A 19,513-nucleotide genomic window follows, 5' to 3' on the forward strand; every position below is an offset into this window, starting at 1 on the left:
CATGACAACAAAACCAGGATATTTGTAAATAAAACTGTGGATGCAGCTTTCAAAATGCATAAAACTGCCCCATACCCAGAATACTCTTACAGCCAAAAAGTAACTGACTGACCTCAGCTTTTTTTCCCCCTCCATAGCTGGAAAAACAAAATCAGTAAATAAATCAGTTACCCTTCTTTTCATACAGATCAAACGCATGGTCTTGCTTCTTTCTCACACCATTTGTCAAGCTGTTGAAGGATAACCAATGGCACCGTTTTGTAACTCTGTCATAAGCAAAGGCCCTGCAAAGAAAATCTGGATGAGAAAAAAAATCTCTGTGTGGTTTATAATAATGAAACATGGCTTGCCAAGGAGCATGCAATGACATCAGATTTATTTTTACTGGGAAAGTCAGAGAAACAGCCCAAATTAGTGTTTAAACCCACAACTGTGCTGACAAGAACAAAGAAACAAAGAAATTAAATTGATGTGGCCATTACATTAAATACCAGCTTGGTTGTTCACACTAATCTAAGAGTTCCCTTGTCATTAAAGATCTTTATTTTAAAAGTGAGATGAATGTGACTGAGACAGCATTTGTGTCCCCAGTTGTGCTGTTTTCTGGAAAAAAAAAAAAGAAAAAAGAAGACTCTAAACCATCTTCTTTGCCGTCCTTACAATATATCTCTGAAATAGTTAAGTATATCACACTGATGGCTTGAGGAAAATTCAGGAGCAAGGAGTCTGTTTCTTGCCTAGAACAACAGAGCTTTTTAAAAACAAGATTATTTTTATTTTTATGAATAATCTAAGCTGTGATAGTGTACCTACAGCTTGTCCTTGCTTTGCTTTTGTTTACTTTTTTTCTTTTATTTTTAACTGCTTTCAAGGCTAGGGTACAATGTGTGCTGAATTGAGTGGATTTTGAGGGGGGAAAGAAACACAAACAGAAATCAGAAGGGAAAAACATTTTCTTTCAATATTTTAAATGAAATCCGCACATCTTTTTCTCCTAGCATCCTTCTGAAAGGAAATTCCATAAGTGTAGGTTAAATATTTTAAAGGATTTTAAACACACAGTTGACTGCCTGGGTGGGGGCAGTAGTTACTACAAAAACAAAAAAACAAAAAAACAAAAAAACAAAAAAAAAAACACCAACAACAAAAACAAAAAAAACCTGGTTTTTTTTCCCTTAATTTCTCATTAGCACCAAATAACTAATCACTGACATGATACTCTAGCCCACCACAAAGTCTACATTTCTGTCAGTCATCCCAAACTTTCTAAGGTATTTTATTCTGACCTGAGAAGGCATTTTAACACTACTTGATAATATCCAAAAGAACACACAGGTTTCCTGCACTTCATCCGTACTTTGGCTGTGCCATATTCCTGAGCAGTACGTCCCCCAACTCAAAGCTCTTTGATCTTCATTTAATTCCCCTCTCACCATAGAAGTTTTTCTGTGTGAGATCTTGCTGGCTTCAGTTAAAAATATTACAAGATCCTATCCAACCTCCCCACTCTTCTCTCTTTCAAACATCCTCTTCATTATCATTTCCATCACCAAACAGATTTTTCGTCCAACTGCTCTCTCTACTCTGTTGACTCCAAATGTTTCCAACCTGCTAACCTTCATCCTTCTGCCCTTGTTCAGCCTTCTGTTCTCTCCTGGCGAGTTCTCAAATATGAGCGTATCCAAGTGCCTCTAACTCCATCTTCACAAAAATATCCTTGACCTTTCCTGCCTTTCCAATTACATTCTCCTTTCCCCTCCTCCCTCCTAAAGCGGGAATGCAGAATGCACTGTTTACAAACATTTCTTTCACTTTTTGCCTTTCAGTTGCCTTTTGGTTTCTTTCCAGTTTGTCTTCAGCCACTTCTGCACATAAAAGTTTCTAACAATCTTTTCTTGGACCCAAAACTGGAGGGTTTTTACACTTCCAAAGTCAACATATTGAAGCAAATTCTTGGACTTTCTTATACTGATACTGCCGATCACAACCTTTTTTGTTGTTGCTATTTGTACTGAGATAGTCAGTAGGTTCTCTGATACTGGAATCCCGTGGTCTGTACTGGAATCCCTTTCTGTAAATACAAAGACACTCCAGAAATTAAGCAGATAACAAAGGGTAAGACAGGCACAGCTTTGTAGGTAAGGAAGTGACATGTCTGCAAAAGTCATCTGCACAGCCAATAAAATAGTAACTATATAATCTTTTTCTCGTCCATAAGAAATGTAGTGGGACAGCTGCAAGGATGACTGAAGGAAAACAGTGGGAGTAATAGACTGCAAATGGTGGTGAAACAAAGGAATAAGAACAGTCTAGCAGCAGGTTAATAAAGCTGATAGGGAAGGCTGAAAATGATGTACAGAGAGTTATGAAGTCAAAAAGACAAGGTAAGCAAATCTAAGGAGTATTTTGAGGGGGGATTTTAGGAATAGTGTTATGAAGAAGAAACAAATCTTGATAAGGACCTTGCAACTCAGTTGGAAATGATCAAGATCTGTGAAAACATGATAGCAAGGGAAAAGAGGAAAGGTCCATTCTAAGACATTCTAGGAAGTGACATATATTAGCTCCAACAAAAAGGTGTCAGAGTTAAAAACAGCAAGGATTAATGATTATCAAATATAATGCTCACAATTTACTTGCAAGTGATACAGAAACTTATCATAAATAAATCAAAAGTTTCCTTCTTTTTTTTTTTTTTTTCTTCTCCCCCCAAAATAATGAGTGGCTGATCCTTTTATAAGTGTGTAGTGCCTGGAATCTGCTACTTTACCACTTTCTGGAAGAAAAGAAACCCAACCCTCTTCCTGCTGGTGTACCTCACGGGGTACATACCCAGAGGCTGCTGCTACCAGTGCTATTGTCACAATTATGTTACAAAGTATTTCCATTTTATTTGATCTTAATACTTAAAAAAAATCGAGTTTGCATCCAGAGAAGAAAACATCAGTGCCATGACCCGAGTGATGGAGAACTACTGCATGGATGTGACAGAATCAAGCCATGAAAATGTCAATAAACAAAGGAAAATCTAAGTCTGTATTTCAAGTATTTAAAATATCATTCTGTTTTACTACTTTTGTTATTTTAGAATGCTCCCACAGCAACCAGTAAACTAATTGGTTTTAATTTAAGTTGGCAACAAATTTCACCTTGTAGTAACCATATGCTGGTATGAAGTTAAAGACTGAGGATCCTAGGAATAAAAGGGAAACATTAGTAATCACTGATTCCTTTAAAAGGGAACACATGTCAAATACATGTTTACAGTAGCATCAAAGAACTGTGCACACTACAACTGGACTCATCTGGGGCCAAATGGGAAACCACAAGAATGTTCACAGATACAGAAAATCCTTCATGTTGTGCTGCATAGTGGTAGCACAGGCAAGATCTAACCACCTACATCTCTGCTGCTAGCCTTCCTTGATAGAGAAATGTAGGGGAAAATTGGAAATTCAGAGCACAAGTAGTCAGATTTACAATTCTTTTTCATCTTCAGTGAAAAATAGGTATGTGACTATTGTAATCCTGCTATCTGTGAGTAGGATTCTTCCAAGCTGTGTTCTCAAAGTCCCTCATGGCTCTTCTCTGTTGCTTTCTTGGCTGATTACAGCAGAGAGAATTTGCCCCTGAATGAATCCATCAGATGCTGTCCCAATAGAAAAAATTTCTTCACAAATGCAAAAGTTTTAAATTTTCAGAGAGATTCTAGATTATTATTAATGTAAAATATAATCTATAAATATATTAACCTACTTTTTATTTTCAGAACACGGAACATACCAGCCAGAGCAGCTACAACTAGCTTGAGACTATTTTCTTAAGAGACGTTGGAATACAGAATTGCTGTCTGCTTGGCATCTTTCAGAATTTTTTTATACTGTGAAACCTAATTTTATAATACTCCTCGCTGCTGACCATCAGAACTCAAGGATCTCTTGAATACAACCTGATCCACTTGGCAATGATCTCAGTGGAAGCTCTGCCAATAGGAAAAGGAGTGGCTTGTACCATGTGAAAAATATTAGTGCCTGGAAAATATTTTCTAGCAGAAATAAGTAAGATCTGCTCATTGTTTACATATATAAATAGTCAAAGCAAAACACAACACAAACTAGGTCTTGCAACACTGGAATTAAAGGCTTAAAGAAGGATTAAATTAAAGTTGAGGACCTTTTGTGCCAAGGAAGACCTTTTGTTATCACATTTGGTCTAGCTTTCATTTGTAGTGATTGTCAAGACTTTTTTATGTTTCAAGACCAGGCTCATATTTAGCCCAGTACTCACCAGTACAGAAGCCATCCATTCTCTCCAAGATTCTCCTGCATTCATGTCCTTTCATTTATTGCTAATGGTCTAGACTAAGAGAGGCCAGGGGGATAATTTAAGTCTAATACATGTGAAAAATAATAGTGATTTGTTCCAAAAAATAGTAGAGAATGTGTACAAGGCAGACAAGCAATCAGCTGCATGATGTGTTTCTAAGAGACAGCAGATGCTGAAGAATAACTGTCATATACTCGTAATGATTGTGCAGCCCAGAAGGTTTGATTCCATTGTATCAGATTCGTAGCACTTGCCAGTGAACTTCAGCAGTGCGTGTATCTGCGCTCCATGTGTGAGGTTCCCATTGATTTCAGAGGGAGTAATGTGCAAAGAATGAAGACAGAATATGGTCTGAAGTGGTGCTGAAATACTGCAGCTGTGATGTGTGACAATAACCATTTTATAAGAGACATAAAAATCTCAGAAATGTTCACCGAACACTACAGCGCAGCACAAGTCATCCATATCTTAACATGAGTATATTTTTTCAGCTATGTTATGGAAAAGATCACAGATTGGACAAGCTAAGAAGACAGAACAACTCAGATAAGGCTTCAGAAAAGACTGACACTCTCTGCACAGGTAGAGCAAGTTCATGGAAATCCTTAGTACAAGCTAGCACTGATGACAGTTACAGACAGAGCTTTGGTCAAAGGAGTTATATAGGTTCCATTAGGAAAAAAAAACAACAATAAAATAATAGAGATACATAACTTACTTGCAAGTGAATGAAAGGCCTTTGTTCCTGCTGCATCTCTTGGCACATTGCTCAGTGGTATTTAACAGCTTGGTTTTTACTTCCAGTGTTTTGTTTACTTTAATGAGCATCAACTCTCCTGTTTTTTTGAAGTCATGAAGAGGATTTCTCCTTTTTCCTTTACCCTCTAAGAAAGAAGGAAAGAAGACAAAAAAAAACAAATAAAAAAAAACACTGTAAGGAAGAGTGCTGAGATTGAAGATTGCATTAGATATGAATAACATTTATTAGGAATTATAGGAACACTGGTACCTAAAGCATAAAGAAATTCACAAAAATAAGGTACAAGCAGATACTTGAGAAGAATTGATTATTTCAGATGGTGCTCCCCATTCTTAAAAACAGAAATGGTAGGAATTATAGCAAAATTAATTTCAAATAAAGACTTGCATAATGCTAGAAAAGGGTAAGAGGAAAGTTTTTCACGCTTTGTAATTTTTTTTTCAGAGACCCCAAAATATGCCTGATAATAATAACCTGAGATCTTATAAATACTGCCATGAAAAACTCAGGTGAAAAAGATGAACAGCAAACTTTTGATTGCAAATTGTGAAAAGAAGTGATGCCTGGAAGTGATGTGACATAACCATTTGTCCTCCCTCGGCTCCAGTGAAGACTCGGTGCGAGTGTTGTGTGCAGTTTAGGTGTGACTGAGTTAGAGTTGTTAGCCTACAGAAAAGAAGAGCAGGGGAGGCAGAGGCCATATCATGGAAATGATCTGCACTGTTGCAAAGATTTCTGCAAAAAAGAATGCACTGATCTGGTTTCCACATCCCTGTTCAAAGGCCCAGTGGAAGGGGCGTAAAATGGAGCAGGGAAGACTGACTAGAGATGTTTGGCTAAAGTGCAAGAGGAAACATTTTTGATTTTTGCAAGAAAAACCCACAGTTTTCACCATATGTATGTATTTTTAATAATTTTTTCCATAGAAACAAGTCTGCCAGTGTAGGCTGCTCCATCGTCAGTGAAGGCAGATGAGTACCTCTTGAGAGTGATTCTCCCAGTTCTGACAGATGAGTAACACAGGGAGGACGAATTGTGCTTTGGATCTATTGCTCCTATTTCACTCAATGATCCCAGATGATCTTTTTGGATTAGATGACTAATCCAGGTAAATTTAGGTGAATTAATCCCTCCTTAATTTACAAAGTAGCTAAAAATATTTTTCATAACTTCTTTCCATATAACTGTTTTCACAGCTGTCCTTTCAGTTTTCTCTACAGAATCTGAAACAATGATAGAACACGAATGCTAAGCATCAATTTATTAAAATTTGCCAGTCTTTCAAATATATGAAGCCTCACCCTAGTGCTCAATTATCCTGAATAGATAATTCCTCATGCAAGTGCAGAGTGTGCTTAGGCCAGTGGATTTTTGCTTGGTGCATTCTGTGCAGAAGCTCAGAATAACTCTGTAAATTACAATAGCTGAGGCTCTGAAGGAGTTACTGCCAGCTCCACATACTGTAAAGCCAAAGAGGGCTTAAGGGTGTTCCCTTTGCAGAACTTCTATCCTGATCATTAAGCGAGCTCACATTTTCACTGGATTCAGCTAAATCACACCTCTCAGTGGTGAGTTATCCCTAAGACACCTAAAAATACACCAAAGGCATTTAAATTAGATTTCATCAAGCTTCAGCCTTTAAAAAAAAGAAAATCAAAGGAGTAGAATATCTCAGCTGTGATGTCCCTATAAAATAATCTTCACCCCATCCTACTCTCCTTCTTTTTGAACTGATGAAGGTGAACTCTGTAATTCCCCTGCACCTAATAGCCCACGATTTTAATTCCAGCTACAAACATTTTCAGCAAAAAAGTATTTATTTACTTGCACATCCGTGTTATTATTATATGAAGAAGCTTTTGATGAAAAGATCAAATGTTAATACTTTTGGTGCTGTGTTAGGGACTCCTATTAGCTCTCTTAAGCATTTTCAGCCCTTGTGTTAGTGCAGTGCACACCCACCCAAAATGAATCATTATGTTTAGGGAAATGCTGTGAGGATACTCTTGCCTTAAGTACCGGCACTCGGTTACTGGAAGCCATTGTGTCTACACTGAAACTGCTTTATTTTTTGCTGTACCTGTGATAGAGCCGAAGGGCTGCATAAAGGATTGCATCTGCTCTTTAAGACAACCACAGAAAAACAAGTCTTCTATAAAGCTTTTGTGGTAAATCTCTCAATCTATTATCTTACAAGACATATTTGTTAGTTCTAAGTTGTCTCAGCCAAGACTTTTATGTCAAATGGAGGTAAGAATCTATCTGTACAGAAATATCAAAGTATTTTCTTTCAGTTCCTGATGATAACATTTCCCATTTACTGATAAGTGTCATTATCTTAATTCCCGATGATAACAGCTTCTTAAACTCACCAGCTAGCATGCAAGAATATGATTCAAAAAATCAAGAAATTCTGTTCTGCCTGAAAAACATGGTTCACAGTTCTGCTTTTTTTTTCTTCTTTTCCTAGCAGTTGTCCAAAGAGGATTATGGGTTTGATCTTGCTTTTAGCAATTCATAACAGCCTGATTTACTTTAGCTTTCAAACAACAACATTCTATGACTTGCCTATAATCCAAAAGGCAAAGGGCCAAAGGCGTCTGTGGTGTGACTGTTAGAACCATCAGAATAATGCAAAGCATTACTTTTACAACTCTAACAACAAAATAAATGAAAATAATTGAGCCTTTTTATTTCAAATTAGGTGCTTTTATTATAAAAATCTTAAATCAAATAATGCCCTAGAAATGTTCTACATTAAAGGTTATCATGCAATATGCTCTAACTAATGTTCTTAATTTGTGATTGCCATTCATTCCAGTTTCCTAAACTTTGATTAATCAGGACTTCGGTTATTCTGTGGGTCGTGTCCTCTAATGTTTCTTGTAGTTGAATATCATATTACTAAGGAAGTCTGACATTCCACTTAAATTTGAAAATAATAGCAGCTGATTCAAATACAAAAGAATCCAGTCAAATATGAATCAACATTTTTTTTCTTCAACAGAAGCAACCACTAACTAAAAATATTTCTTCAGTCAACTTAAAAAAAAACCCTCAAAAAGGTGAGAGTGTTTCTTCTTTCTACTTCTTAACATGGTAGCAACCTTGTCTGAACAGAAAAAAGAAGTGCTCAGCCAGCGCCCAAGGAAATGGAAACTACCACATTTGCTCTGGTAGGATGCAGCACTGGACAAGGACTCCATAATCTCATTTGGGATTTCCACAGTGTCCCTACTGGAGTTCTTCCATTTTCATAAAATGCTTGAAATATTTACTAAAAAAAAAGTGTTCCTTACAGTGAAAGATATTTACTTGGGAACTACAAGAACCCAACTTTGCGTTCCATTATGACCTTTTTCATGTGAGATTTCTGTATAAACTTCTCAGATATCATATCTGAGCATTAACTGAGACTGCTCAAAGTATAGAGCATCTGGGTGAAAAGATTTCCAGCAATATCTTTTCTTGGAATAGTTCCAGTCCACATCCAAACCAATCATCAAGGATAAAGAAATTATTCTGCAGCATTTTGGTGAGAAAACTCACCAGGAGGTTGCAGTACCTGTACTCTAGAACCTACTTAAATGCAATCTTAATTATATTTATACAAAATAGAACCAGTAAAACAGCAAGTACTGAGAGTAACGGATGCTATAATTTTCAATATCATAGAAATTAAGACACTTCCTTTACAAGAGAAATAGGTTTTAATCAGCAAAGGTGTTTGTATTTTGATCTCTCCCACTCTCCAGATATTTTCTAACTGTTGGACTAATGGGAAAATGACAGCAAAGTAGTTTCCTTTTTCTCTTCTGTCCCTGTGTCCCACATCAAAAAGGGCTTTAGGCTCCCATACCAGCACACCATTTAGTCCTGAAACTATCTAATTATGTTTTATATCTCAAATAACAATTCAGACCTTGCAGAAAACAATAGGTCTAATAGTGAGCTATACAAGAGTCAAGAAATTCAGTATAAATCTAGTTGCAGGCCATTTAGAGTTCAAATACCTAAGCAAGTCAAGTTTCAGACTCTCAGGTCTTAGTCGGACCACAAAAAGGATTTGGTTTTGCATTAGCTGTTTAGTAGTAAAAAACTAATATAGCCAATATGATACCATTGTTGTGGTAACCAAAATGACATACAGGACATCAACAGGCCTAAGGATCACCTTTGCCCATTATAATGAGATCAAAAACCCTACTTGTATTGTCTACAGAAAAATTTTACAATGAAATTTTTCTAGCTTTATCTACCTCATTGGTAATCCCTTTCTCCTTCCTCTGCCAGTCCAGCTTTTTCAAATGCAGATGTATACTTAGGCTTAGGAATTACAGCCTTACAGAGTACAACTGGAGCATACTGGCTGTCTCCCTGAGAAAAATCTCCACTTTTATGGACTTGTCGTAGACTCTACGAAGCTTTTATTAAACAGGAGTTATGATGCATTTGGCATGTCGGCTTCCAGGGTTTCCAAGTTTCACTCTAGTCTATGCAACAGTTAGTGCTTTCTTAAAGAAGCGCATTGTGAAGTCTTGTGATAACGTGAGATGCCTCGTTCATTTCACTTCTTTCAAATTTTGCACCCCACTTTATTACACAGAACAAACACATCAAAACTCAACACAAAATTTTCCAAATGAGAAGAGAAATACATTTGAATTGAATTTTTGTATTTAAAATGAGATTCTTAATGAAATCTTGATGATTTGGTATGGAGTTTTATTTCCTTATTCTGTGTGTTTACACTTGCAGAACTTCAGCATTTTTCCAAGTAGTTATTTGCTTTGTTGTGCTAAACTTTATATTGTTTGCAGTAATGATTTTTTTTTCTCTATTATCATAGTTACTGATGTATGTAAGTTGGATACAGGTCTTCATATCGTGGATGGAAAAAAGGTCTTTTATAATTTTCCGTTTTGAAAAAAATATGGACAGTCACATAACAGAACCATTCTTCATCATGTTTGTTAGATGTCAGAGATAAATCTTTAGGAGGAAAAAAATCAAGAAAATGAAGATATCTAAATTCTTTAGGCTGGAAGATACTGTCAGAGAACTGCAGGAATCAACAGCAGTCCTTCCAAATAGTGCAATGAAATGCAAAATAAGATGGCATTGGGGAGAAAAACTGAAAGAGGGAAATTGTCCACACACTGTGCAGGAAGCTCAGAGAAGCAAAGATTCAAAATATATTCCAGTAAAGAAAAATGGTCATATAAACTGATACACTTATTTCAGAAACATAGAAGAGACATAGCCCCTTTAGTATCAATTGGCATTTTAGTTCTCTGTTTAATGTTTTGCATCGTGTTTTTAATGAAATGAAGTCACTTGACCTTGAGCAGTTAACAGATGGACTAATTAGAGATTGAATTATTTGTGTTATAAGTGATAACCAGGTCAGAATGTCAAAATGAGATTAGCTATTAACTTAATTTTGCAAACAATCATCACTGCAAGCCAAAGTAAACTGGATTTCCCCATTGAGCTAGAAAAAAAAAATAAAAAATATGAGAGCCGAATTTCACGTGACTTGAAACTCTTGGGGAAAAAAAAAGAAAAAAAGCCTGAAACAAAAGCCCAACCCTAAACATGTCTGAAATAAATGCACGAAAGCATAGTTCAATACAATAAATGAAACAAACATTTTAACAGGGAACATCATACTCAACAAAAATTGCATGGTTACACCCAAGAAAAGATATTCATAAGTATGTATCTGAATGGAAAAAAAAGAAACAAGCGAAAGTTAGATCTCAAAAAAATGTACAAAGCAAAAATCTGCAAAACGATGGGTTATCACAGTGTCAGAAAACACTTTTTATAATAGATAGAAAAGCTGAATTATTATCACAGTATAAATAGTGACAATTTAATATGAAAATAAAAAAATAAAGTATGCTAGATTATATGCATAAAATTGCATTTGGTAAAGCTTGTGTAAGAAGAAAAATAAGTGAGTAGGGTTTGAAATAAAGCAACATTTCTCAGCATACTGGCATTGAAGAACATTATGCAAATGCAGTGAGGTGTTTAACTTGTCAATTAAACATGGTTCAAGGGATACTTTTAATTAAATTCAATGATGTATTTCCACGACAATGCTTTTCAAAGGATATAAAACATCAAGGGTAAATTGCATATTGATGCAGGCCCCAGTATGACAACGTAAATATACTGGCTTCATTAATTAAAAAAAAAAAAAAAACCACAACAAAACTTGACCAGATGGTGAAAGTAGATGTTACTAAATGGTTTCAGACACCACACGCTTTATTTAACAGTATGGTCACAGTAGTAAAAGAAAAGATGTTAAAGGTGAATGTTGATACTAAAACCATTAATAGAGGCATCAAAATATTGTTATCTATGAGAACAGTTAGGAAGCCCTTTTCAAAGAAATACATTCAATGCAGTTTTCTCTCTTAAAACAAGTCCTAACAGAGTCACTTGGATAAAAAAGAATTAATGCTCAGCACTTTCAACTTACTTTTAACTTACTTTCATTTACTTTGACTTCTCCTTATGCCTGTTTCAGTATCAGAAATGTCCAGATTCCTGGCTAGAATGCAAAAAAGTGAACACCTTTTCCAAATGACTTCTCATTTGGAAAAATAAAAAAAAAAAAAAAAAGGAAGGAAGGAAGAAAGAAAGGAAGAAAGAAAGAAAGAAAGACCAACATAATGAGAAACTGAAACAACTCTGAAATGTGCCCAAGAAAAGAACTTTGTAGATTGAATAGATTTAGATGCCAGATTAAGTTTAATGTGGTTATTTATGTAAGACAATAATTTGGCGTGAAAGAAGTTTACCAACCATACCCATAAAAACTGCTGTATAGATGGAAAGTCACCAAAATAAAACCAGCTGTCCAAGGAGGCATCTCTAGCTTGTCACAATTAAACAGTTTCTCAGAAAGGTATCTGGAGGATGATGCGATTATTTTAGCTGCTGAAATTTATTTCCTTGGCAAAAGAGCCACTATGGGAAAAAAATCTACAATTTTTAGAAAGTAGTTTGAAACATAGATATATAATATAGAAGATAATTTTTTCCTTATTTTTACATTGGCTTTCAGTCTAGCTGTTGAGCAGATTCAGGAAATGCAGAAAGATATTTCTTTTTGGCTTTACATTGCATATTACCACTCACACACCCACCCCCGTGCACGCATACCCCTTATTAGCAGCTGCAGAGATTGCCATGTTACTTGGAACCCAACTTCATGTTTATGCTGAGTCCTGCCTTTGTAACCCTCTCCTATAGTCATCAAGAAAGCTCAAGAAGCTAAGGATAATGCTAACAACTGATAGTATATTCTAAAATTGGATGGCAGAGGCAAAAGGACAGCTCTTTTTCTTCCAAGAAAAGGTTATCTGCTCAGCAGGATGCTGGGACCCATTGGCAGAAACAAATGTTCTGCAGTTTATACTCTGACTTGCTGTATCTAACCTCTGGCTAAATTACTAAGAGGATTTTTCTTTGTAAGATTTGTCTTTTTACGCATTTTGCACAAGAATTAAATCCCCACCATTTCGCATTGCATTCCACAATCTTTACAAGCGTTTGGTGTCTCCTCTGGGGCACCCAGCACGTTGTGGGCTTCTGTCTTGATGGCGTCTCAGCTGCCACTGAGGATGCCCAGGCACGGAGTGCAGGATAAAGAGAAAGGCATAGGCAGGCAGGGTAGGAATTTGGGCAAAACAAAGAGTGATGGACTGCTGAGGGCAGCAAAACAGCCCCTGTGAGGAGTGATGAGAGCCTTGCTGCATGTTGTATACATAAAACCAGTGCTGCTGGCCAAGGCCAGGAGTCATAGGAAGAGCTGGAGCTGAGGGGAGATGGAGGGAGCAGCCAGTCCCCAGCTGGGCCAGCAGCACCGAGAACTGCCAGGCATGGCCGGGCTCATCAGACAGAACATGGGTGGAGGCCCACAAGCCATTGAAAACTCCTGCAGCTAGATTTTGCCAACACATCTGACTAATCTGGAGCGTGTTCCCAGCTCTGCTTCGCTGCAGCACTGCTTTACGTGTAGGTACTCACCACATTCGGGAACAGCTCTATTGTCCTTTAAGGGCCACTGCCAAAAAACCCTACAGAAAACAGATGGGGTAACAGTGAGGATGTTCTCACCCCTTCCTAGTTGTTTTTCATTGCCATACTTCCCCACTGCAAGCATTGCTCACATCGTGCCAATTCTCCTACCAGTCATGCTTCCCAACGAAGCATGGAGATCAATCCTTTCTCGCCTCCGTGATCAATCCTTTCTCACTTCCCTGCTGCCTTGTAGCCTCTGCCCTTCAACCCTCCACCTCAACACTGATGGGGAGAGAGTGACATTCCAACACTCATCCAGTACAAGTAACTGCACAATGTTCAGGGCAACCCTCTCCTCCCCACATAAAGCTTTTACCCATCAAGAGGCCCAGTTATCCTGCTTTCAAATCTCCTTGGAAAAGTTCGAAATGCTTAAGTGGCAAACTAATGTTCAGCGTAAAGATCCAAAGGGGAGATATTATGTTCTCGGAGGGAGACTGCACATTTCCCTTCCAGCCCTGGCCTCAGTTGAAGTATTACAATAATGACAGATGAGCTCCTCCAATAAGAGGCTTTCCTTTCCTTGACTTCAGTGCACAATTTTCCAGAGTTTTATGCAACATTTTAATCTCATGTCTTTCAACTCTGTATTCTCCTGCTACGTTGCTTATGAAAATGGCATTAATAGAAACAGAAAATCTGTTAAGCAGGGCAAGTGCTGTATTACATGTGAGAGCAAAACAAGCAGCCCCTGGCACTGAGCACCAAAAGGATTCCATTAAACAGAAGGAATACAGTCTTCCAATTGGCAGAGTATCATTTCGCTTTGTTGACAGTATATAGCATAATGATTATCTACAGCTGGGATGGGGAAGTATAAATCACGTTAAATTTTTAAAATATACTTAGCTATGCAGACCACAGGAATACACAACATTCAAACATCGATTATGGCTACGGGATTTGATTTTATTTTTTTCTAAACAATAGTTATTTATAGAAACTAAGTGCAAGTCCCACATTTTCATTAACAACTGCTTCAGATGATCCAAACTACAGAAAGTGCTGTGAAATTTGAATAAACACACTTGGCTAACAGTCTTTTCACAGAAAAATATATATTTAATTGAAATAAATCTTTAACATTCACTCTTTAGCAATATACCAGTCTACTTTTTGCTTTGATTAAAAAGTTATTTTTAGTTTCACTAGATTAACATTATTAAGGAGATACTGTCTAAGAATACTGAATAATATCTGAAAAAGGAAGAAAATTCCCTGATAAAGTTATTAGCTACAGATTAATTTCTTTGTGCAAGTGACAGAGACTTACAGAATATTGATAATGACTAGGCAAGTAGTCTATAGGAACCTTGCACATTTATCTTTCACCAATCACCCTCTTATCTTTTATATATTAAAAAGAAACTCAGAAACTGATAGTGTGGACAGCTTGCTGACATGAAAATTTCTCAGTGTTTTCTTCACCCTCCATTTTCTTTCCCCATTAATATAACCCAACCTGTATTAGGCAGCAAACTCGGCAACACAGGACTTTGTCTTCGCACAGAACTTAGGACATGGGATTCCAACCCTAAAAGATCCATTCACAGAAGAAATAACACCCATCATTACATACATTTAAAATCAGCTTTGACAGAACTGTAATCGAAAAAGTATGGACTATGGACATGCATTAGCAAAAGACTTCCTTTTTCCCTATTTTAAAATTTTGTTTTCACCACTTAGCTTGTTTTCATATAGATAAAAATAATAAATATCTTTCTTAAAACCATCCCAGTAAAAAGAATTCAACATCCTGTACAAAGATACCATGTATGTTTAGAAAGCAGTCAATATCTTTTCAGAGAGGAATGGCACAACTTCCCCTTGCCTAAATTGTAAAAATCCAGACACTATTGTTGAAGATCACGTATTTTTAAAAAGCAAAGTAAGCACAATGGCAGCGCATGGTAAGAGTCCTCATTCTTGCCCATAAGGCATACAATAGGTTTGATTAATATTAAAGGCGGGTGGGGGAGAAAAGTTAAGAAAGAGAGGGTTGCCAAGAAACTGTCACTATGAAAGTTGGCCAGAAAACAAGTTCTACTCTCTGAAAAATTCTGAAGTTTTGGAAATCTAATTTTCCTCCACATCAAGATGAACCAGCCACTCCTAAACTGGAGGGCCCATTGGTTAGAGCACAACCCTAAGAGTCAGCCTACTGACAGGACAGTGCTGAGGCTGTCTCTCAATCTCTCCTGTTGGAATATTAGGTAGATTAAATATTCATTGAGCTTGGGAAACTACAGACCAGCGCTAAGAGCCTACAATCAGGGAGAACACGGACTTCCTCTCATCCAAGAAAAGCATCCCAAATATCAAGAGAGTAAGCGTGACCTTAGCTTCTTATGAACTGGGCTGCAGACCAGTTTCAGTATCTTTGGCCCATGGAACGCAGCTGGGGAGTGTTTATTCAGCTTTTTTTTTCAAACTAGCCCATCAGTTGATGAGTTTCTGCCATAGGTGAGGGTTTCTCAACAGAAGGTTGTGCACTGTTATTGTGAATATCTCCTGCTGCAAATTTCTCTTCTATTTGATTTGGGGGAACCAAGCCAAAGAAAGTTTATGCTTAAAAGGAATTATTTTTATGAAAAGTTTTGATGGGTCAGCATTTTCCAGTTTAAAAAAAAAAAAAAAAAGAGACATTTCCTCAGAAAATTCCTAGCCAGCTCTAGTCATCACTTTTGAGAGAGGTCACATGTCCGTAACATGGAAATTGCAATGTACATGGAAAAGGAGTTCAGAAAAGTATAGTAACATAGTGCTTGCATCTCTGTGTCACCTGCTAAAAATGCCCACAAAAACAAAATCATCACTGAGCAGACTGAGCACAGAAGCTCTGATGAGATGTTCAGCATCCTACAGAACCACACTCCTACTGTAGGGGAAAAATGACAGGTTTTACTGCACGTGATGCCACCAGTCTTTTTTTTTTTACTTGCCCTCTCAGATCACGAAGTAGTCCATTTTTAAATTACATTTCAAACTATTTATTTTTCTAACTAGAAAATGTAGTTGTGTCTTGGAAGCCATCAACATCACTTGCCATACACGTCGCCTGATGCCCTCAGACCTTGCTCCAGGACCGAGCGCAGAGTGTGCCTGCCCTCACTCTGCCCACTCCTGGCAGATCCTTTCCCTGAATTGTGGCTGTCTTTTGTTTCTGTCTGTCCAAAGGTCTGACCCTAACAATGTTGTCGGAAGGAAGGAAGGAAAGGTTTGTAGAAACCTTTGCAAACTTTTTTTTCCTTAAACGTCTCCCCAGAGGGCCAATAGAAACACAGAGTGAGCTCTTCAGATATCCAGTCCAAGGGGGACACTTCAGGAAAGAAATTCAGCTAAAGAGCTTCCAGCACTTGATTACTTATTGTTTGTTCCTTCCCCCCCTCCGCCTCCCGGATTTCATCGGGAACATCTAATGAAATTACAAGTCTGGAAATAGCATGCTCACGCTGCTGAACTTCAGCAAGGATATTCCCTTTCAGCAACGTACTATCCTGTGTTTTGGGTATTCCTTGTCAACTTCTGTTACTTAACATTTATTCTACCGCTTGGAAATTGAGGACACATGTTTCCTCACGTCCTGATAACGGCCGCGAGCACCTATGGACAAAACTGAGGTTTCCTTCTCCAGCTCCCAGCCCCTCCAGGGCTCCCGGTCCCAAGCGAGCCCCGAGTGCCCCTTCACCGGGGGAGGCGGCGGCGGCACAAGCAGCGACCACTCCGCAAACCACCCAAACCTGCCGTGTCTCACCCCAAGCCGCTGGCCGCCAACACCCTGCCGCGGGCAAAGCCCGGCTTGTCCCGCTCCGCTCCGCATCCCTCCCCGGGCGCGGGAGGCGCTGGGCGGGCACCAGCGCACCTAAGCCCCCGCCCGGCCGCGGGGCCAGGTGCCTGCCCCGCCGAGCAGGTTGGAGCTGGCGGAGGTGGCGGGGGTCTCCCCGCCTGTCCCACCTGCGGTGGTGCGGGGGATGCCCCCGGTGCACCGCCCCAAGCACCCACCCTCGCCACGGGGGAGAGAGGGAGAGGGAAACTGATGGAGCTGTGAGGTGGAGGGTGGTGGCGGCGGGGTGTCACTAGCGTAAGTGATAGAAAAACTAACCTGCCACAGGGACGGTGATGGGAAGCAGCAGCAGCTGATGGAGCAGCAAGGCTGGCAGGAGTTGGGTGACCCACATGGTGCTGGCGGCCCCCCCGGCGGCTGGCGGGGAGGAGAAGAGGAGATGGCTCCTCGGAAGGACCCTGTGCACAGCCGGTCACTAGAGGAGGCAGAGTGAGCCGAGCTGCTTTTTATTGCGATGATCTAAGTTTGTTGTGTGATTAACTGGAAAGATCTGGGTCCCAACTCCCTCTTACGGTAAGAAACTGTTTAACAACATCCCCTCTCTGCCTCCTCTCCTCCCCTCCCCAGGAGCTGCCTCCCCCCCCCCCCCCCCCCCCGCCCCGCAGCCAGCGCAGGGAGAGAGCTCCCACCGCCGCATCCCTCCCTCCCTCCACCCTTCCCTCCCTCCTTCCCCCCTGCCTCCCTCCCTCCATCCCTCAGGGGCTCAGGAGGAGCAGCCGGGCCGGGCCCCCAGCTCTTGCCCCGGGGCTGGTGTCTGCTGCCGCGCAGCCCCCCTGGAGCCTCCCCCCAGCCCATCCTGACTCCACTGCCCCCTTTGCCCTCCCACCTGCAGCCACAGCAAAACTCTCCCTCCCTGCAGACATTTCCTTTCACAACCTCCCCCTTTCTCCACCTGCCCCTCAGCCCCATCCCCAGGCATCACCCTCGTCCATAGCCCCCACCCCATGGCCGGGGATAAAGCAAGGCCAATTTCCCAGTAGGAAACACCTTTCCTCCGACCTGCCCATGGCTGCCCCTGGCCACCAGCCTGGCCTTTCCATCACCCTCTCTGGCCATCTGACAAATGCCACTTCCCCAAAATTGTGGCAACTCTGGGGAATCTAAAGGTCAAGTATCAGCTGGCTGGTGTCGCTCCGTGGAGACAAGCCTCAGACCCAAGTGAGGCCTGACCTTCCTTCTGTCGCAGGCAAAGTGCTTGTAACTCTTCTATTGCGCTTCATTTTAACCTCACGGAAGCAATGGCACTGGGTTTTGTTTAAAGTCATGAGACCGGCCTTCGTGACACGCGAGTGTTTAAAAATAAACACTTCAGGAAAAGTTCTCCCTTAATTTAAACTGTTCCTTTCTCCCATGCACCCACCTCCCGTCTATAGCATGAGTATGTGAGAACACAGGAAACCGTTTCCCTCCATTTTCCGCAAATAAACTGGAGACCTGCACGTGGCCCCGTGCCATGTGCGTCAGAAAACAGGTCTCCTTCTCCAGCCCAGACTCCTTCTCCCAGACTTACTATCCATACTGCTGATAAACACCTTTGAGTGAAACAGCTTTTCTTAAAAACGGTTTGTTTTCCAAGCTGTAAATGTCCGTTGTTAACTATTATTTTTCCTATTTTCCCAAAACATAGTTGTTGGTTTTTTTCTTTTCACCCAATTTATGCCCAGTGGTAAACCAAAAAATTTCCACTTGGGAATTAATGCCTCGGTAAGTGGAAGAAAGGGGACAGAAAGGAGTTGAGAGTGAGTCTGTGAAGAAAATATTTTGAACATTTGGCATTACAGGAAAAACACATTTATGTGAGAAAAAAAAAATACTTTCTGAAATCTGCAGAATGAAAATTATTTCTAGGGTGGTTGTTGGGTTTTTTTTGCTGTCCTTGTTTTTCTCCCAAGAATAAAAGTTAATTTATGGAAGTACCTTAAAGATACATAACCTGAGAACAGAGAAAATGTATTCCACAGGCCAATGACCTTGTGCGAAATCTTTGTCCACTGCAACTGTTAGAACATGGATATCTCACTGAGTTTGTTTTCTGTTTTTCTCCCTGTGCTTAAAGATAGACATAAATATAAACAATAAGCAACAAAAACAACCGTAGCACCATGCTGAGCCCAGAATAGCTACATTCTGTTAACCAGATGTATTTGACTTGTTGTCCATGCATGTGATGAGTGACCTTTTTTTGTATAAAGCACAAAATCATGTGCCATTAAAGTCAAGCAGATTTTTTTGCCACTGACTTCCCTGAGGGGAGTATTTGGCCTGTGGTCAGATCTCTCCTGAATTTTAGGAAGATTTCTGCTGCATCTCTTGAGGACTAGGGCGCTCTTTAATGGAGAAAATATTTTGCTATATGGATTTCCATTATTAATACACAGTGTTATGTATTATTGATGATGTATCTGCAGTTCTGCCTGAGAGCTCAAGTCATGGGCATAAGCTTCTTTGGCTGCACATATGATACTGGGCAGGTGCAA

The 19,513-nt window shown here is 39.5% G+C and overlaps 1 protein-coding gene across 2 annotated transcripts in view; it reads right to left on the reverse strand.

Moving 5' to 3' along the window:
- The window catches only part of HGF (hepatocyte growth factor), a 62,336-nt gene extending 44,853 nt beyond the window's left edge, over window positions 1-17,483 (reverse strand). For both annotated transcript variants that reach the window (XM_063323538.1, XM_063323537.1), the window contains exons 1-3: window positions 17,295-17,483; window positions 5,045-5,210; window positions 172-284 (exon numbers count right to left, since the gene is read on the reverse strand). In XM_063323538.1, coding sequence (XP_063179608.1) covers window positions 172-284; window positions 5,045-5,210; window positions 17,295-17,370 — 355 coding nt within the window. In that variant the 5' untranslated portion in view covers window positions 17,371-17,483. The remainder of the gene's footprint in view (window positions 1-171; window positions 285-5,044; window positions 5,211-17,294) is intronic.
- Between the last annotated feature and the right edge of the window lie 2,030 nt (window positions 17,484-19,513).

The sequence above is a fragment of the Chroicocephalus ridibundus genome, chromosome 1, assembly GCF_963924245.1.
Source record: "Chroicocephalus ridibundus chromosome 1, bChrRid1.1, whole genome shotgun sequence".
Lineage (NCBI taxonomy): Eukaryota > Metazoa > Chordata > Aves > Charadriiformes > Laridae > Chroicocephalus > Chroicocephalus ridibundus.